Source organism: Sceloporus occidentalis, unplaced genomic scaffold (genome assembly GCF_023333645.1).
Source record: "Sceloporus occidentalis isolate IW3139 unplaced genomic scaffold, rSceOcc1.0.p SCAF_1, whole genome shotgun sequence".
Lineage (NCBI taxonomy): Eukaryota > Metazoa > Chordata > Lepidosauria > Squamata > Phrynosomatidae > Sceloporus > Sceloporus occidentalis.
This window is the reverse complement of record NW_028316981.1, coordinates 265,697,891-265,719,369: the sequence shown is the minus strand read 5'-3', so window position 1 is coordinate 265,719,369 and position 21,479 is coordinate 265,697,891. Positions and strand designations below refer to the sequence as shown.

The window sequence follows — 21,479 nt, the reverse complement described above, 5'->3', positions numbered from 1 at the left end:
GAAGTTCCTCCTAATGTTGAGGTGGAATCTTTTCCTGCAGCTTGCATCCATTACTCCGGGTCCTAGTCTCTGGAGCAGCAGAAAACAAACTTGCTCCCTCCTCAATATGACATCCCTTCAAATATTTAAACAGGGCTATCATATCACCTCTTAACCTTCTTTTCTCCAGGCTAAACATCCCAGCTTCCTAAGTCGTTCCCCATAGGACATGGTTTCCAGACCCTTCACCATTTTGTCACCCTCCTTTGCTCCAGTTTCTCAATGTCCTTTTTGAATTGTGGTGCCCAGAACTGGACACAGTATTCCAGGTGGGGTCTGCCCAAGGCAGAATAGAGTAGCACTATTACTTCCCTTGATCTAGACATTATACTTTTATTGATGCAGCCTAAATTGCATTGGCCTTTTTAGCTGCCACATCACACTGTTCACTCATGTTCAATTTGTGATCTACTTGGACTCCCAGATCCCTTTCACATGTAGTTTCATTCAGCCAGGGGTCCCCCATCCTATATCTGTGCATTTCATTTTTCTGTCCTAAGTGCAGTACCTTATATTTCTCTGTGTTGAATTTTATTGTGTTAGCTTTGGCCCAGCTTTCTAGTCTATTCAGGTCGTTTTGAATTTTGATCCTATCCTCTGTGGTATTAGCTATTCCTCCTAATTTGGCGTCATCTGCAAATTTGATGAGTATGCCCCCAATTCTGTCATCCAAGTCATTGATAAAGATGTTGAATAACACTAGGCCCAGGACAGAGCCCTGTGGGACCCCACTGGTCACTTCTCTCCAGGATGAAAAGGAGCCATTTTTGAGAACCCTTTGGGTTCTACCAGTCAACCAATTACAAATCCATGTAACAGTTACCTTGTCTATCCCACATTTTACAAGCTTGTTTGCAAGAATATCATGGGAAACCTTGTCAAGGGCCTTACTGAAATCAGGATTTACTATATCCACAGCATTCCCTTCATCTACCAAGTTGGTAATTTTATCAAAGAAAGAGATTAGATTTGTCTGGCATGACTTGTTTCTCTGAAAACCATGTTGAGTTTTTGTGATTATGGAGTTGCCATCTAGATGTTCACAGACTCTTTAATTAATGATCTGCTCTAGAATCTTTCCTGGTATAGATGTCAGACTAACTGGATGATAATTGTTGGGATCCTCTTTTTCCCTTTTTTTGAAGATGGGGACAACGTTTGCTCTCCTCCAGTCTGCTGGGACTTCTCCTGTTCTCCAGGAGTTTTCAAAGATTATTGCCAATGGCTCCGATATTACATTTGCCAGCTCTTTTAATACCCTTGGGTGTAGTTCATCTGGTCCTGGAGACTTATATTCGTTTAGGTTAAACAAGTATTCCTGTACTATCTCTTTACTCATTCTGTGCTGAAATTCCTCTTTTCTGTCCTCTGCTCCATTATCCTCAGGTTGAGCACCCTTTTCCTTTTCTGAGAAGACTGAGGCAAAGAAACTGTTGAGTAATTCTGCCTTTTCTCTGTCCCCTGTTAGCATTTTGCCATCTTCTCCACATAGTGGCCCTACCATTTCTTTTTTCTTCCTTTTGCTGTGGACATATCCAAAAAAGCCCTTTTTATTGTTCTTAACCTCTCTAACAAGCCTGAGTTCATTCTGCACATTACCTTTTCTGACTTTACCCCTACACATGCCTGCTATTTCTTTGAATTCCTTTTTTGTGATATCCATTTCTAATACATGTTCCATTTCAAACTTAGCTCAGTTGAAAGTTCCTTAGTCATCCATCCTGGTTTCTTGAGACACTTCCCATTTTCTTTCTCATGGGACTGTTTGAAATTGTGCCTTCAGTATCTCCCTTTTGAGAAAGTCCCATCTGGCCTGAACTCCCTTCCCTTTTAGTATTTCTGACCACGGGATCACCCTCAATACTTCTCTAAGTTTACTGAAATCCGCTCTCCTAAAGTCTAGAATGTGTGTCTGACTATGCCTGGCTTCTCCTTTCCACTGTATAACAAACTCCAGGAGAACATGGTCACTTCCACCTAATGATCCCACCACTTGCACCCCATTAACCAAGTCATCCTTGTTGGTTAGGATCAGATCTAAAATAGCTGACCCCCTTGTTGCCTCTTCCACCTTTTGGACAATGAAATTGTTTTTGAGGCAAGTGAGGAATTTGCTAGACCTTGAGGATTTTGCTGAGTTTGAATTCCAGCAAATATCAGGATAGTTGAAGTCACCCATCACTACTACATCTCTCCTTTTTGAGTGTGTAGTCATCTGTTCTAGAAAGGCATCATCCAATTCCTCCATAATAACTGTGGCTGGATCCTATAACCCTTACGGTAACAAAGGCTACTGCCACACTGTAGAATTAATGCAGTTTGACACTGCTTTAACTGCATAACTCCATCCTATCCTATGGACTCCTGGGATTTTTAGTTTGTAGTTGCACCAGAGCTGTTTGACAGAAGGATAACTATCTCACAAAACTACAAATCCCATGATTCCATAACATTGATCCACGATAGTTAAAGTGGTGTCAAACTGCATTAAGTTCGCAATGTTGATGCAGCCAGAGACTTATATAAGATCAAATATCTTATATGATCATTCTTTGGGGAAGTTTGCTTTTACATTGGCAGCTGGAGTGCCTAAAATTGAATAGTCCATCCCAAGGGTTGTTGTTAGATTTGCTGCCACGTGAATGGCAAATTACAATGGCTCTTACAACTGCCCTGAGTTGAATGGAGTTCTACACCCTGCATAGTGGTGTATCTACCAGCTTACCAGCCTACCCCAGGAGATTTAAAAATTCTATTCAACTATTCCTGAATTCTCTGTGAGATTTCCCAAAAGCCAGATTCAGCAATTCTGTCAGAGCTATGGACTTATGAGGAATGGTAATATGCAGACACATTTGCATCTGAGTGCTTTCTTTGGCACTAGAGTTCAGACAGCCTCTGATGGGGAGATTCAGAGATACCACAAACAGATATGTTACCTCTGTAACATAGAAAGAGCAAAACATGTCATGAGCATAATCAAACCTTTATGAGAACTCATAATTTTGCCTATTGTATGGTGGAAGTAATAGCAAAGATATTTTTTTCTGTTACGTTTATCTTGTCTTCAAGTAGTAGGCCAATAGATCTTTCCTAAGTGGTGTGGAGGTTACAGGCATACCCAAATTAACAAAACCTCTGGGGAATAACTTTATTTTTACAAAGCCTTTTCATGCCTGCCTAACCCCCTTTCCTCTTAGTTCTCTGCCTAGCTGGTTTTTGTTGTTGTTGTTTTAGCAGTATCAGCATTGGGAAGATGGTGAAAGGGATACAGAAACAGAGACTTGCAGCAGCAGCATATCTGTACTACATAAATGCCATAAACCTTGAGCTGGAAAAGAATGGGCTTCTACTCTGTCTGACCCAGTATAGATCTGATCCAATGTGTGTTAACCTACAACAGGCAAGGCAAATTGCTGCTGCCTCCAGAATCTGTTATTGAACATGTGTGAACAGCAAAATAGAGAAAAAAGGGGGAGAAGATAAACCTGCTTCACCAGCTACTGATAACACATTTAAAAAAGTATATATAACTCTATAAGTCTGTCCACCAAAATGTAAATCATTTTAAAAAGTGGTAAAAGAAAAAAAATCATCCCTGAATGCATTTTGAAAGAAGCTTTTTCTCTAGAAGGTTCAAAATGTATGTATGTATGTATGTATTTTAAATATTTCTGTATTGCCTCCCAGCCCACAAGGGCTCCTGAGGCAGTGCACAAATAAAAATCAATTAAAACAAAAATAAAACATTAATACAAATAGAAAAACATTAAAATACTCTTTAAAACCCCTTTAAAGCAGTCTAAAAACAATCTGAGAAACCAGTTTTGTAACAGTTAAAACACTATATGTGGCTTCCAGCTTATGTGGAAGCCGCTCGACGATAGAAGCAATGGCACCCACACTGCCGTGCCCCATTGTTTCCAATGAGGCGCGAGCATATGCGGATTTACCCTTACGAGTGGGGATCCAGATCGGATCCCCCACATAAGGGGAGGGCCCACTGTACTTACAAATACCACTTCTTGGGCTAAGATAATTGAAAGAGTGGTAACATCTCAATAAAAGATGTTATTGGATGAAACTGATTACCTTGATCCATTCCAGCAGAGTTTTCTGCCTGGTTTTGGGGTAGAATTAACTCTGAGTGTCCTGATTAATGATCTTTGGGAAGAGTACAGGAGATTTTGACTCCTCTGCTTCTCCGTGATCTTTCAATAGTTTTTGATTATGTGGTACATGGGGCACAATTCTACAATACTTAAGCTTTAGTCTCAGAGTCATTTCCAGAGAATAACATTAGGTGATTATGTCTTGATCCCCCTGGAAGAACTTTGTGCTGCCACAAGTCTATATCAGGGGTATAGAATGTGTGGCCTGTTTTTGGAAGTTGGCTGGTTTGGAAGCTGCTGCTTGTGCAGAATGCAGCAGCTGGGGTGCTGAGTGGATTTGTTTGTAGAAACAGGTTAAGTCTCCCTTATCTGAAATGCTTGGGACCAGAAGTACTTCGGATTTTGGATGTTTTTGGATTCTGGAACGTTTGTCAGCCACCCACTTCTGCCTTGCACACAAATGACTAGGGGCACTGCCATTGCTGGCTTGAAAGTGGAAGTGAGTGGTTAGAGGACTCTCTGTCCAGATCGCCTGTAATCATGTCCCTTATGTACATGAAAACTGTGATTTTTGCAGGCTTCAGAAAGACAGAAGAGAAGTGATGCTGCAGAGAACCGTGGCTGGAAAGATATGAGGAAATGTCAAAAACCTTATTTTTGAAAAAAGGATAAAAGGTAGAGTGAACTTTCCAGTAGCTAGGAGGAGGCAGGTGGTACAAGAAGTTGGTGGGCAACGGAACCCAGGAAGAGAGGTCTCAGCATATGCACTGATGGGCAGCCTGAAATCCAAGTTGCTCCCTCTAGCTTGCTCCCTCTGCAACATCGCATCTCTCATCCCTCTCTGCAGCCAGCAAATAGTGCATCATTTTATTTTATATAAGAAACCTACTGTAATTACTGTACAGGAGCTCTCTGGAGAGCTCTCAAGCCGCCCGCTTCCTTTTTTGAGATTGTGGTGCAGCAATCCTGGTAGAAATGGATAGCTGGCAAATATTCCAAAATCAGGTCCCTTATATAAAATAACATGGTGTAGTATTTACGGGTTTTTGATATCGCCTCATGTCTCTCTCTGTCTCTCTGCAACATCTCATGTCTCTCTGCAGCCTGCAAATTCACAACACTATTTTGTTTTATATAAAGGACCTGGTTATTGTACAGTAGATTTCCAGGGAGCTCTCTAGCCATTCACTTCCACCTCTGAAGCAGTTACGTTTCTCCTGGTCATTGGTTCTAGCCTTGCATCCCTCCCTATACTTACAAATGCACATACTATACTACTTGTGTTGTAGCTCCAAAGTTTTTGGATTTGGGAATTTCGGCTAAGAGAGACTCAACTTGTATTACACATGTGCTGAAAGAACTGCACTGGTTCCTTATAAACTATTAACTCACATTTAAGGCTTTATTGTTGATATACCAAACCCTAAACACCTTGGGACTAGGAAATGTAGCAGATTGCCTTCCTTACATACACTTGTCTGTCCATATTTGTTAGGGTTAAGGGCACAAGACCCCCGTGAATATAGAAAAACGGCAAATAACAAAAACACCTCTCTGCTAATCTCTAGGTCCTCCATTGCAACTCTGTGGTCAACATCTGACAGATACTGACCCTAGAACTGCACTGGAGGAGCTACAAATACCTAGTAGAGTATTCTCTCTAGGAATCTCTAGGTCTTTCATAGAGTTGCACTGGTGGACCTAGATATAGGACCTAGAGAGAACATATTAATGAAATCTGTGAATAATCAAATTTTCAAATATCAAAGCTGCAAATATGGAGGGATGAATCTACATCTAGATTGGCTGAGAATTTCAGCCAATACCTTATTTGTTCCATAAGTCATCAGACAGCATCACTGTTCTGTGGTGGTACCCACCCTTTGGAACTTTCTTCCTTGAGTGATTCAAAAAACACAAACTTGGTTCAGTTTCCAGAAAACAAACTGAGTAAAAACATACTGTTTATGGAAGTTTTGTAAGGGGAATATTTACTCTTGCTGCTCCCTTTTTCAAAATATTGATTGTTGGAAGGTTTTCATTGAATCATTTATCATTTTAAAAGTATTTGATATTGTTTGTATTCCATTTTGTAAATTATTTTATTTGTATAATTTCAACATGAACCATTCATTGATATCACAGTAAGCAATATAACATGTAACTGTAATAAATAAATTAAATATTTCTGTTTTGTACTTGTATGGGTTTGTTCCCATGTGAAAAACTGAGAACTTATTTTGAAAGAGGAAAAACTGGGAATTAAACATTTTCTGTGATTATAACTTTTCCCAGTCTTTCACAGGACACCAATTCATACACACAATTCCTAATTTTAAAATGTGGATGTGAAGTCACAAAGTGTGGACCATATAAAAAAAATAAAGAAATGTATGGTCCGCCTTTTGATTTATAATTCTGTAAAGGGGACAAGAGCACGTCTGCTGAAAACATTCAATATTTAAGCTACGTAAGGATAAAGTGCAACTATATCAAAACTGGGAAAAACCCCAATATGAATTCTGGGAATAAAACTGCTGTTTTAATTTGTACGGCACATCTCTCACTATCCCCCATACTTTGTAGATGAGAACTAAAAGAATAATACTTTTTTTTTGCAAACTGTTTTGTTTTACAATAAAAACTTATATTTGTATCAAACATACTATACAGTATTTACTCTTGACTGTTCCATTTTTTCAGGGTTCTAGAAGCAGGAAAAGCCAGTATATATCCAGCAGTAAGTGCACCCAAGAATATTACTCACGTGTTAACTAATACAGCACTAAATCAAGAAAGTGTAAAGGTCTTTGGAGCTCCATGCTATCCAGTTGGCTATTTGGGATCGTATCTCTTAGAGGCAAGTATACTTTTAATAAGGAAAATGTTAAATAAAATCCAGGCTTTTAAAGATAGCTATCAGTTTTTGTCCAGCCCGAGTTCAACCTAGGAGAAGCCTGTGATAAAAGATTGTTTCAGTGCTAATTTTTTCTAAAATATTTACATTCTAGTTAATACTTATGATACAGGTTGAGTTTCCCCTATTTAGCAATCCAAAATTGTCCACATGGGTGGCTGAGATAGTGACACCTTTGTTTTCTGATGGTTCAAAGTACACAAAGTTAGTTTGATGCATAAAATTATTTTTTAAATTATATATATAAATACCTTTAATTTATGTGTATAAAGTGTATATGAAGCATAAATTAATTTTGTCTTTAGACTTGGGCCCCATCTCCAAGATATCTCATTAAATATAAGCAAGTATTCCAAAATCCAAAAAAATCTGAAATTCAAAACACTTCTGATCCCATGCATTTTAGATAAGGGAGACTCAACATGTGTTGAATTGAAAATTATTTATATTTCATTGGATGCATATGTGTGGCCGATCAAAGAGGCATCTGTGTGGCCTTGGTTACACTGCATCCAAGAAACTGTATCAAATATGACTGTTCAGAAAATATGGGGCCCAGTTGTAATTTTTTGTGTTTGAGATGAGCAAAGCTAGCAAGAGAAAGTAAAAACAGGAGGAGAGAATTGGAGATTTTGGCCTAGAACAGTTGGGCAGGAAAAAGAGACTCAAACCTGCATTTTCCGGAAGCAAGTCGGAACCCTGCTGTTGGCACTGGCTGCTCTCAAGGTGGCCTAAATGTGCACAGCGCATCATTAAGCCACACCACTGGGTATTTTTTTTTGTTGCCTCACCACCATGCATGTGCACTGTCTCACATACATAGGTGTGAAACAGCTGCCAAAGGCTGCCTGTGGATTTATGCTGCTCATGCATATCTTGACATATGCCAAGATTGCTGTTTTACTGTAATCAAGGCCCTTATCTGCAACATACAGTGGGCCCTTGTTATCCACTGAGGTTTGGTTCCAGACCCTCCCGTGAATAACAAAATCTGTGGATGCTCAAGTCCCATTAAAGAAAGTGGCATAGCAAAATTGTGTCCCTTATATAAAATGGAAAATCAAGGTTTGCTATTTGGAATTTATACTTTTTTGGAATATTTTCAATCCATGGATGCTTGAATCCGTGGATAAAAAATCTGTGGATAAGGAGGGCTGACTGTATTTAGGTACATCAGGATATGGAAAAAGATTTCAAGCACTTTCTGTTTTCCAACCACTTTATGTATTTAAGAATATGGTGTTGTGTCCTGTGTAGGGCTTTAACATACATTGTAAACAGTGCATTAGCATTTACACTGAAAACCTTGTGTGTGACTATCTGTAGATTGGGATTTACATATTGAATCCTTAAACAATTTCTCTTACTTGGTTCCCTGGTGTGCTTGTTTTTCAATTATAATTGCCCTAAATTATTTGCACAGACAGTAATATTATTATATATCATCTAGAATGAAATTAGAAGTGATCTTGAAAAATACCAAGAAAACAATCTTCAGAGTGAACAAGAATTAAAGGAAATGATGACTGGTACACATCTTGGTGAAATGAAACGTGCACTCATAAGACATATATATTTTCAACAGGTAAAAACCAATCTGTGTAAACCTCTTGTATTCACAATACAGTGAGCCTGTGCCATATGCAGGGTCATTATAGGCGGCTTCCAGCTTACATGGAAGCCACTGGGGGAATGGGAGAATGGCGCACGTGCCCGCGGCTCATACATACAACAGTGCAGCATGCACGAGCCCCATTATATTTAATGGGGCTCCAGCATACACGCTTTTGCCTTACGCAGGACATGGGGGTCTGGAACAGATCCCCCGCATAAGGCAAATAAGGCAAAGGTGGACTGTAGTATAGAACTAGGGGGAAAGGTCATTTGCCCAAAGAACCATGTAAAATCAAGAAGTCTTAACCAGAATTGAGCAAAAGGTAACTTGGGGGCAAAACAGACTGCCCCAAAAAGGCCACCCCGGAGCTACAGCAAACACACTCTGCGGCTCCAATCCACCCCATCACTAGCCCAAACAAGAGCAGAAAAGATCTGCTCCCTTTTGGACTGGTTTTGGGTCACAACCCCAGGACAGCTTCTGGATGCTATGGAGGCATGCATTGTCAAAACGCCGTGCCCCTGGAGAGGCTGGAAGCCACCCTCATGTGATTGGGCAGTGCGATGTCTGGGCATCTTGCGGACATACGCCATCAAAACGCCATGTCCTCAAGCCGCCCGGAAGCCAGCTTTTCGAGACGTCTGTTCAGCCCTTTGGTCAGATTGATTTTTCTACTTATAGTTTGTAAATGAGTTGGTTGGGGAGGCAATTTTTATTTAAAGTTGCATGAAGCAAAATAGCAGAAATGTGAACAGCCAAAAATATGAATTGTGGGAGTTTTAAGATTGGGGGGGGGGGGGGGAATGATTGAAAGCCGGATAAATAATGGGAAATGGTACCTAGCACAGTTGCCAACACTCCTCAAATGAAGAGCTATTGTTAAGTAAATCAGAAGAATATTTAGCAACAAAAATTCTGTCTCTTTCCCTTGGAACTTCTTTCTATCACAAGCTGACCAGCAGCTAAATTTCCTTTAAACTTATAAATGATGTGCTACAGCTCTTTTAGTGTCTTAGGATATTATGTGTGATACTGATTTTGGGAGTGCAAATATATTGAAAAGTATGATGGGTTATGTGAAAAATCAATATTTTGGATTAATTATCATTGGCTTGGGTACTCACTACTGCAAGTGTAATTCTTTCTTTTTCCCCCCCTTCTATTGTTTTGCATAGCTCATATAAATTCTCTTATGAGACCTTCTAGCACAGTGATGGCGAACCTATGGCACACGTGCCAGAGGTGGCACTTAGAGCCCTCTCTGTGGGCACATGTGCCATCATGCCAGCACAGAGTTTGCCAGAGTTTGTTACTAGAAAGCCAGAGGGACATGGCACTTTGCTATAAATAAGTGGGTTTAGGGTTGCAGTTTGGGCACTTGGCCTCCAAAAGGTTTACCATCACTGTTCTAGCATGACATGAGTTGTAGCATAGGAGATGACCACTGAAGGGACAAAAATTAGAAGCCTTTATCTTTCTGTGAACATAACACTTGGCAGGATCTGAGTGAATGGAAAAACTAAAGGATGCTTATATAATCTGTCCCTTGGCTTTCCTTCTCTTCCTTCTCAGTCTCCAAAAGGGGTTCCAAGCTATTCAGGGCTACCTTGAATAGCATGAGGCTGTAGGGGAAAGAGAGGAATTGCTGAAATTTAGCGAACGAGACATAGAATCATAGAAGTTGGAAGAGACCACAAGGGCCATCCAGTCCATCCCCCTGCCATGCAAGAAATGTAGTATGTGGAGGTTTTTTGTTTGTTTGTTTGTTTTGTTTTTTAATGGAAGCATTTGAGTCTGGGCAGGCATCTAATTAGATAATCAGTATTTTTTCTTAAAGTGAAAGTTGTGGGCCAAAGATCTTTGTTAGGGCATTAGGCAACTTTGGCCCTTCATATGTTTTAGGACTACGTGTTAGATAACCCCTAGCCAGCATAGCCAACAGTGAAGTATTTTGGGACATGCAGTCTAAAAACTAAAACCAGGCATAGGAAGAGTACAATAAGGATATACTCTTACCACTTTTAAAAGGAGCATTTCTTGATTTAAATTATTATCATTATTGGAGAAATTATTAACTACATTCACTATGCAGATTGTACAGTATTATTAGCTGATAACTAAATAGTCTGTACAGACAAGTTAAGTCAGTGAAGTAAATAATGTTCGTGGTCTAAAAATGAATGTTAAGAAACTCAAATTCATGATGATTAGTTTAAAAAAAAACCCCAAGTAGCTCAAAATGTACACCCAGAGGTCCCAAATGAAAGTGTTGAGCATATTGACAAATATAGGTTCTCAGAATTTGGAATAGAGATGATACAGAGTTTTTTTAAGATGAAGAATGTAATGTGCAATAAAAACTTAAAATTGGTTTTTAGAATATGCACTCTGCAGTGTTATATTTTCTCACTTCTGCTATATAGTGTGGAATCATGGACTTTAACACAGGCAATTATAAAAGAGATAGAAGCATTTGAAAAGTAAATTTATCATTTGATATTTAAAAAATTCCTTGGATCAAGAGCTTCACAAAGAAACATGAATGAAGGGGAATCGATAAAGAGTAAGAAGTCATAAAACACAGAAATTTCAAATAATTTGGATATATAATGAGAAATGAAAAAATACAGATTGTTATACCTGATTATTTAAGGTACAATCATTATAGGAAGGAAAACATTTTTACTGAAGAATCTTAGAGTGAACTATAATTGAATAGTGATCTAATGATATCTGTCCAAATAATGCTTGCATATATTTTCTGTGTTTGGTATAGATCTGTCTATTCAGAACATGTTATGCATAGGAATGATTTTGTTTGGACAGTGATCTGTTAATAAGAGATGCAAGGACTACACCTACTAAACCAGCAGGTTTATTGATGATTTAGACAGCGATCCCCTCCCCCAACTTATTCTAGGTCTGTTTAGGATTTTTTTTTATCTTATGGGTCTCATATGAACAATTTCATATCTTCTTAGAAGAAAGCAGTCATGAAAAATGAATATTCAGTTGAACAAATCAGAATAAGTTACAGCTGTCCACTTGGCAGCTGAATTGAAGGCCATTCTAGCTGCAAGGGACATCGCAGAATAAGGAAATTGTGGGAATGATGTATTTGCTTGCACAAGAAAGAGGGAGAGCTTATTGTGTTTACTATCAAAATTTTAGCAGAAATACGTTTTTTACACTTCTGACTTGACTTTGAATCCACAAGATATATAATTCTTTACCCTGATGATGCTGAAGGCTCTTTTCTGTACTTTATGACTATAATCCTCAATAGTCTTGCTAGAACTCAGTAGGACTGACTTCCAAATAAACATTAGTACCAACTTGAGAGCCAGTGTGGTGTAGTGATTTGGATGTTGGACTAGGACACTGGAGACTAGGGTTCAGATACCTGTTCAGCCATGTAAAGCCATTGGGTGACCTTGTTACATTCAGCCTAAGAACAAGGCAAAAGCAAACCCATCTGAACAAATCTTGCCAAGAAACCCCCATGGTAAGTTTGCCTTAGGGTCATCATAACATGAAAACAATTTGAAGACACACAACAATAGGAATAACCTGTATTAATGATTCTCAAATTGTGAGTAATCACATTCACTTCATTAAATCACTGATTTGCTTTTAATTTACAGGCTATGCTAAGCAAATATACTCAAACGGACCAAATGAATGAGTGCAGAAAAGAGGTAAGGCTTGTGTCCTGGGGTGCAGTGGGGAGAAGAAAAGGGATACTTGAATAGTTTTAATTTCCCCCTGGTATTCAAGTTTCATTAAATGCTTCTTCTGCTTGTAAATAGAAGGAGAAAAATGGAGGTCACTCTTCATTGTACTAATCAGATCTTCATATAGAATCTAAAGAAGCTAGTGCATGCAAAGTAATTGGATATGTACAAATCTCTTGGACCAATTAAAATGCTGCTCAACAGTATGCATGATCTTAGCAAGTATCTTTTTGACAGCCAGGAGCTGTATTAAGCAGAGGCATAAAAAATAAAATCCTGATGTCCATGCGGAACACTGCATACAGTCTTCTGGTCACATCAACTGATGGTCACATATGTACTGAATTACAGACTTCCCCATGTATTTACAGCTGTGGTCCAGGTTCCCATCTCAAAAGGGGCAGTTACACAGGTTCAACTATCTCTGCAGCATATCTACCTTTTATAGCATTTTGAAAGGTGTACCGCAGTATATAATGAATAATTTATGTTAATCCATCACCTGTTGCTAACCTTGCTTATAGTGAGTTACATGGGGTTTTACTTATGAGTAGTTCTGGGATAAATCTGGGATAAATTAAGTTAGTACTGGGATAAATCTGGAAACTCATTTTGGTAGTTATTTGAGGTTTAAGGCAGCTCTTAGAATGTTGTTCTCATAAAAGACCCAGAGCTTGCATTGGGTTTCTCATAATCTATTTCCTGAATTATGACCTTGAAACTCACAGTATTTAAATCCACATTTTCTATGAAGACAGGTGTGTGGCCTCTGCTCCTCTCCTCAGGGCTTTGGTAGTCCTGAGGTGTCCTCCGAAGGACACCTCAGGTCTAACGAAGCCCTGCGAGGAGGAGGCATACACTCGCCCTCTCCTCCTCGGTCCCTTCCTTTGGCTGAACGGGCTCCAAGGTGCCCGTTCGACCGAAGGAAAGGGAGGGGAGGCTGAAGGGAAGGGCTTGGGCATGGGTCCCAGGCCTTTCCTTCGGCCGAACGGGCTCCAAGGGGCCCGTTCGACCAAAGGAAAGGGAGGCCAAAGGGAAGGGCTTGGACACCCGTCCCCGGCCCTTCCCTTCGGCCCCTTCCTTCGGCTGAACTGGGCTCCCCCACGGCCGTTCCTTCCCCAGAGCTCTCCCTCTGAAGGGAGCTCTGGGGAAGGCAGGGCCGAGAGAGAGCCCAGGAGCCAGCAGGCAGCGGTCCTGGGCTCCTCCACGGCTGTTCCTTCCCCAGAGCTCTCTCTCGGGAGAGAGGTCTAGGGGAGGAAAGGCCCCTGATGGAGCCCAGGATGTGGCACGCCACCACTGCTCCTCCTCAGGGGCCTTTCCCTGCCCCCAGCTGTCTTTCTGGAGGCTGGGAAAGTTCCCTGGCGAGGAGCAACTGGCACGCGCCAGTCGCTCCATCTCCCCGCCTACCTTTTCCCTGAAGGCCGGAAAAAGGCTGGGAGGAGGAGCCAGACGTGCACGCCTGGCTCCTTCTCTCCAGTCCCATTTTCTGCCTTCCCGCTGTCTCCAAGAGACAGCGGGAGGGCTGAAAATGGCGGGGAGAAGGAGGAACGGGCACGCACGTGCCTGTTTTTCCTTCCCTCGGTCCCTGTGCCCAGCGAAACAGCCCGGACTGCCACTTGCGGCATGCGTGGCATAGGTTCGCCATCACGGTTCTAGACCTAAGTATCTCATGTTTATTTCTTTGTATCCTCCTATATTCCATTGCTAAATATGTCTGAATGGTGGACTGTAGAGCTGGAAAGTATCTTGGTCAGAAATACAGTGGACCCATGAATATGAAAAAATATGAGTATTCAAGTCCCATATTATAAAATGATGGCAGCATGAGCATGAACACTTCAGCATTCATCTCACTAGCATTTAATAATATGAGACGATCAATCTGTGATTGGTAGAGTTAGTAGATCTGGAGCCCACAGATCCAGGAGGCCCACTGTAAATGGAAAAGGATATTTTAGTATGACATTGGAATGTTGCTAATCCAATAACAAACATTGTGCACTGTCCATTTTGATTTTTGATTTGTAACTAAATTAAAATGGATGCACTTTTCCATATATAAAAGTAATTGTTTATAAGTATAGTATGATATACAAAACATACCTTTCTTGACATCTACCTTTCTTGACATGGTAGTTTTAGTGTAAAAATAATTATAGGAAAGTTTACTGGAATACAGGTTCAATCCATATTGGTACATTTCAGTGTACTAGTGCTTTTACCACAGTGAACCTGTTGTCTTTTCTGGTGGTAAAGACTTTGTGTTAGGATGGTAGCCCTTTAAACTGAATAATCTAATTTTTTTTTAATTTTAAAAAAACTGTGTGAAGAGAGGCTCCCCAAATAATTAGACATCAGATTTTTAAACAGTATTATTTGTACTGCAAATACTTGTAAATTGCAAACAGAAAACATAGTAACACGAAAACAATATCTCCCTTCTTTGTTGTATAAGAGGGAAAGCCTCTTCTAAAACCCCTTGCCATGATACATTTGAACATTATCTAAAAATGAAGGAGGTACACTTTGTGTGTATTTTTTTTTTAAAAAAAGTCACTTATATGCAGATGAATTTAATGAATTTAATCAACAAGCTTGTATGAATCCACTAATACATGGTAGGGGAGCCTCGGGCCATGAAAAGTAAAGCCACTCATTGACGTGAGTAACATTCTGCCTCATGTTACTTGCCCCCCAGTTGATCAGAATAACAGCAGGATTCTATATATACCTTGCCCCATTCATGTTCCCTTTTCACTCTTTCTACAGAGAAGTTATATGAACTTCAGGGAGGGGGGGGGTGGTCAGAAAATATCAATAACAGTCCTGATTGATTTTTGTTTAAACAGAACAAATTTGCAGTACTCTTTCATTTCCTAGGTAAGAAATCCCCATTGTTCTAGAAGAAAAAACAGCATGCTTGAAGAGCTAGTAGATGACCAGTTATTTTCCATTGCAATCACAGAATTTCTCTCTTGGAAAGATCTCATTCCTCCTGTTAAATTTCTTCATTCTCTTCTAGAGCACATACTACAGGTAAGAATGATATATAAAAATAGGCAATCTGATGTTTTTATAAACTGTTCTCATGGTTCCTGACTATTAATCATACTGATTTAAGCTTGTGTGAGTTAGAGCCCAAAATACTCTGTAATAAACATGCTGTGTAAGAAGTGGTGAAGTGTATGTGTTGTGGGCTCCTGAATGTGTTAATATATCTCAGTGTTAATATATCTTTTGGCTTCCCAGCTACCAATTAAAAGCAGGGGAAGAGGTGACCTAAAATGAATGGGATGCAGGAACAGAAACAAACTGTTTTCCTTTATATGGGGTTTGAGTTGATAACTTAAAAAGATTGCCTAAAAACCTTAAATAAACCTTGAGTTATATGATGGATGAAATCTAGAATATAATATAACAAATAAAAACTCCTTATATGACACAGCCAGTGAAGTTTAGAAACACATTTGGTAGGGAAGTGTATATATTTTAGAAAAATAAATATGTTTTTTCCTAAAACTGTTAGACAATTTCAGTTTGAGAAACAATTTTAAGTATGAAGCAGAGTACAAGACTTATACTTATTTTTGTTTGTTACAGGGAAATTCAGACTCTACACTTTCTGTTCAGTTTTTTCACATAATGTATACTCTGCTTCAGTATGCTCCTCCTTCAAAATCACCTTCCATGTTAAGCTATTATCTGGAAATTCTTCAGTGTCCTGTTTGCATGAGAGGAACGTGGCCTCTGATGGAGATGCTTGTAAGGTAAAATCACTCTGGAATAATTATGTTATAAACAAGCCAGATGTTAAGTATAGATTTTCATATGGAATGGGCCTCTAAGGAGAAAATACCTTCTACTGAGTACATAAACAGTGCAACATGTAATTATTTTTAAAGTATGGAAGTCATTGGCACATGAGATGGTGATGGCCACTACCCTAGATAAATTTATAACGGGCTTAGTATAGATGTGACTCAAGTGGTTAAGACGCTGACACTGTTAATTGCATGATTGGCAGGCTGGCATTTTGAGACCCGAGTACTGCATGATGGTGTAAGCTCTCGTCACTAGTCCCAGCTTCTGCCAACCTAGCAGTTCGAAAGCATGCAAATGCAAAATACTGTATATACTTGAATATAAATTAAGAAATGTATGCCCCAAAATTGACCCTAAAATCCTGGGTCGACTTCTGTATGAGTCATTACACTAGTACTGCTTAGAAAGGTCCAAAACCAAGCAAGCCTGATGCCCCACTCTCCATTTAACACCAGTTCCTTCTGTCCCTGGTCCATTTTCAAAGCCTCCTCCATTTAGCACCACTTGCGTCTCTTCCCCAGTCTGTTTTGCAAGGCTTCTCTTCCCAAGGAAACAACTCCCCATTTAAAACCACTTGCTTCTCTCCCCAGTCCGTTTTGCAAGGCTTCACTTCCCAAGGAAATTTTTTTTAAACTACTTGCTTCTCTTCCTCTTCCATTTTGCAAGGTTTCTCTTCCCAAGGAAAAAACTCCCCATTTAAAACCACTTGCTTCTCAACCCAGTCCATTTTGCAAGCCTTCTTTGCCCAGGACAAAACTCCCCATTAATACCACTTGTGTCTCTTCCCAGTCCATTTTGCAAGCCTCAGGAAAGGACCAGAGAAGGAGAAGGAACGGAAGTGGTATTTCCCCCTCTCCATTATGGCCCCCTAAGTTTTACCCTCGACTTATCCGTGGGTCATATCAAAATCCAGAATTTTGACCCTGAAACCTTCCTTTGACTTATACATAAGCTCAACTTGTACACGTATATACAGTAGATAAATAGGTACCACTCTGTAAAGTCATTCACTTTCAGTAGGTAACTTAAGATGCCTTCAGATCTCAACTGCACACTTGCTAACTGGTGGGAAAAGTTGAAATCCCATCAGTCAGCTGTTTGGTGAAGTATGGGAGGAGTCTGAAGAGAAGAGTCTGTTGTATCCATGGAGGTTCTCCACATAAGACAGAAAGATAATTTGAATTCTGACAAACAGAGAATCTCCACAGGTACAAGTTTTTCCCTTCAGACATGAACATGACAGTAGAGGTGGGGAGAATATTGTGATTCTGCCCTCTCATCTGGATTAGGTATGCTCACTGCACACACAAACAATGCTGCATGCACACATGTGCACAGATGTGAGCCTTGAAGTAGAAGGGTGTGAATGTAAATGTTAACTGGTAAAAGCCCCTGGAATATATCCTCTTTTTTCTAATTGATTTGATTTCACCTGTGCTTCTCTTTCAAGGTCTTGTCTTTACTGCAAAGGTGTTTGTCATTCAGTCCCTGTTTCAGAAACCATGTATGATGAGAAAACATTTCACAAAAATCTGATAAAATTTATCCTGAATTTGTTCCAAGCTGAAGTGCTGGCATTAACAAGAAGGTGTGTTTTGATTAAAAAGTTCCCTATAAGCAAATTGTTCTTACCTGTATTTTACAGTCAGGTGGTGTGTTATCTTCAACATATGGTATTTAAAAACTAAACTTTTTAAATATTTCCCACCTAATATTTTTTTGCATATTTTTACTAGAGGATATCCTGCTTTTTAAAAGAAGAAAGCTATTCTGATTTTGATTACTGGAAGGATGTGCGCTTTCATTTTGTTTTTTAAATGTACAAATGTTTAATTTCAATTGCAGTTTGTTTTTCTGTCTTTAGTATATTAAATGTTACAATACTATTTTGTTCAAATTTATTCTAAATTGCAGAATTGGATACATTTTGTTCTAATTTATAACAATTGCAGAATTGGATGGAAGGTATGCTTTGTTTTAAGTATCCTTATAGCTAATGCATTCTTTTTTTTTTTTCAAGTTTGTATGAAGGAGTTGATTCACATTTGCAGATGATGCCAGAGACAGTTCTTCAGAAGACCTTCTGGTTAGGGAATGAATCAGTGCTTTTCACCAAGCAGATAAATATTCTCACAGACTGGGTCACAAATTCCTATAAAGAAAAGTACAAGACAAAAGATGTATGTGATTGATCTTTCTCTTCCTCTTCCTCTCTCTCTCTCTCTCTCTCTCTATGTCACAAAGAGTAAGGAAAGCCAAATAATTCTTTGTTTTATTTCTTTCTTTTAGAAGGACTCTGTCAATAAAGCTCTGTACCTTTATATCTTGTAAAATGCAAGCATATATTCTTGTTCTGTAGGAAGGTAAAAAAATTGATTCAAACATTTGCACGCATTGATTGTTGACATTTTTAAAGGTACATGGTCAAGTGACATCTCAGTCACTCAGAAAGAGGTAGTAATACAGATCACACAGTCTTTCTTCTAATGAAAATACATTTCCCTCTGCCATTTTCTTGCTTGAGCCAGCATGGTGTAGCAGTGGCGTCACTGGGGGTGCATGGGGTGCGGACCACACCAGGTGACACCTTAAGGGGGAAGGTGGCACCACTGCTTCTCAAACATCTACTTTTTGGCAAAATGGGCTGTGGCATTCAACTGCTTCCCTTTAAAGTGCTTTAAAAGATGGTGGAAGTGGGGTGAAGCGCAGTTGGAGGAGAAAGGAGAAGCCCCAGAATATTTTAAAATTCAAATTTCAAAATTTATTTTTTTTTAATGGAATATTTTAAAAGTCGGGTTAGTGATGCCAATGATGACTGATATTAATATCATCTTAATCAATTTTTAAAACTTTGTTTTAAGTCATTGTGAAAATTAAGCCTTCTAATTGTGAATTTGTTCGGATACCTGTAGTGCCAAATACATTGTCACTTAGCTGGTGTACCTGAGAAGCTGTGCCAAAGATGTTAAGATAAAATTTTCTGTCAGAAGTAATTTCTGCAGTCTTCAGTATACTCTGCTCATAGAAGTTGGCTGAAAACTCTTTTGAAGTACAACTTGTAGAATTCCCAAGTTAGCATGACTCCAGACCCATTCTCAAAATACAGAGCAAGTAAAAAGTTTGGTTGCGAGCTAAAGTTGTTGCCTCTGAAACTGGCTGTCCTAGCACGACAGCTAGGCCAGAAGTTTGAGATTCTAAAAATTGTTTCCTCCTTTGGTCCTGAAAGTCTTCTCTGCCTAATATCACCACCACGATCAATTCACCATTGGTCCTCCAATAGGAAAGTTCGCAATGTGCAAATTGTCCATTCCCCCCCTCCTCTGATCCATGCAGTGTTCATGATAGGGAGGGTTTGTTTTCCATTGTGATGGGAGATTTAAACCTCTCCACTGCATAGAATGGGGATGAAGACTAGGGTAGGACATCTTTTCAAAGGAGCTGTAGAGGGGTTGCTCATTATTCAGTTCTCTCACTCTGCTGAAGAAGATGATTGGGACTGCTGTCCAACTCAGTTGAACTGTAGACTAGTCCAACTTTATCCCCATCCTGGTTTTATGGATTGGGAGATACAAATCTCCCAGATGAGCATTCCTACCATATCCAGGGACTTTTGAACACATAGAACTGACAGCATAGAATTGACCTTTTTTTTTTTGGCTGCAACCTCTGCTGCACACCAGAACTGATAAGGACCAAATTAAGGAACTGTCAATTGTTGGTTTTTAAAATAAAAGTGATGCTGTGACATACTCAAAGGTAGGGGAGAGAGCTCATAGTCACCATAGCCAATCACCAAATGCTAAAATTGCTAACTGAACAGAAACTGTGATAAATCTCATTAGCAGTACGATTCCTGATAAAACACAGATTGTAATCTTTTCCAGATCTTCAAACATGAGGTAGCTGAGCTCCTTAATGGAATTTTGGGTACTGTAGTGGAATATTGGATTCTTTCTGGATTCATGATGGACAGGAATGTGTTGCATCCTGTAGCTGACGATCTTGCATCTTATATTGTTATTTCTTGTGATGGTAAGACTAATACATTTTTTTCATATATATACATAAAAAGTATAATTTGTTGACCTGGATGTAAAGTGTTTCATTCTTTGGGTGCAAGCTGAAGATTTGTAATGAAATATTTAGCTGCTGATTTGAAATCAGTGTATGAGGTAAAACCTAACCCATGTCTAATTTCCTCTTTAGCTCTGCACTTTCTCTTTTTTAATCTTATCTCAGAATCCTTTGATTTTCATTATTACCTGTATTCACCCTACTCAGCATGGTTTAATAAGGTACCTGCCTGGTCAGCCTTCTTTTTTACAGTGTTGTTGTTAGCTATCGTCAAGTTGGTTTCAACTTACAGTGACCCTATGAATGAGAGACCTCCAGGTCATCCTATCATCACCTGCCCTGCTCAAGTCTTGTGGACTCATGGTTATAGCTTGTTTGCTTCCTACCTACATCAAATAAATAATTCAGTGCTTAGGAAAGTTTAAATAATCAAGCAGGAATGTTATTGTTTTTGTTTTGTGCAAATCATAACTTTTCAGCCTGAACCATATCCATGATTAATAAACTGAAAGATGTATCCTTACAATCGGAGACAGTTTGTGGTGCCCATTTGTAAGGGACTTATATCAGCAAAACATGGTCATGTAGTTAAGCAAACTGTGTCTTTTATCTACAATATGCCTTAATCTCTGTTTATGTCTTGGTGTTACAAAGTCCAAGTTGAATATATTTCATTTCTGAATTTATATACTTCTCCATAGCCCTGTTCCAGAGTAGCAATTTCATTCATACTGGCTTTAAGAGTCTGTTTGTTTCATGAGGAGCCCATGTTAAGTTTGAAACTCTTAAAATTGGAAGACCCTGCATTATATCCGGCTCTGAACATTGACCTCCTTACTGCCATCATATTTAAGCAAATGTACACATGTCTTGCTATAGGCTAGAGTTATATCAATAGCCTTGTCAGTCATGTTACAACTGACACAAATGTGTCATACACATGATCTGCATTTTCAAGAATATTGGCTATCAGAAGGTGAGCTAATTGTACAGAATATCCTAATGGATTATACAATTTACATTATTTTCATATTGCTAAAAGATTTTTTTGTATCTACAGGAATGTTTGCAGTATGGATTATCTCTCCTAGTAAAGGTTCTCTCCCTCATAGTATCCCCATTTTATACTGTAAATTTCCTGACTTGATGTACTGCTTCGTTGAAAA

The 21,479-nt window shown here is 39.2% G+C and overlaps 1 protein-coding gene across 6 annotated transcripts in view; it reads left to right on the top strand.

The window, feature by feature from the left end:
• SLF1 (SMC5/6 complex localization factor 1) overlaps positions 1-21,479 on the top strand; it is a 46,535-nt gene that overhangs the window by 12,842 nt on the left and 12,214 nt on the right. For 5 of the 6 annotated variants that reach the window (XR_016277507.1, XM_089493185.1, XM_089493178.1 and 2 more), the window contains 8 exons: positions 6,855-7,011; positions 8,519-8,653; positions 12,328-12,381; positions 15,298-15,453; positions 16,018-16,184; positions 17,690-17,827; positions 18,260-18,419; positions 20,124-20,271. Coding sequence is in view for 5 of the 6 variants with exons in the window: in XM_089493185.1 (XP_089349311.1) it covers positions 6,855-7,011; positions 8,519-8,653; positions 12,328-12,381; positions 15,298-15,453; positions 16,018-16,184; positions 17,690-17,827; positions 18,260-18,419; positions 20,124-20,271 (1,115 nt within the window). In the remaining variant the exon portion in view is untranslated. The remainder of the gene's footprint in view (positions 1-6,854; positions 7,012-8,518; positions 8,654-12,327; positions 12,382-15,297; positions 15,454-16,017; positions 16,185-17,689; positions 17,828-18,259; positions 18,420-20,123; positions 20,272-21,479) is intronic. The other variant, XM_089493195.1, reaches the window with a different exon arrangement.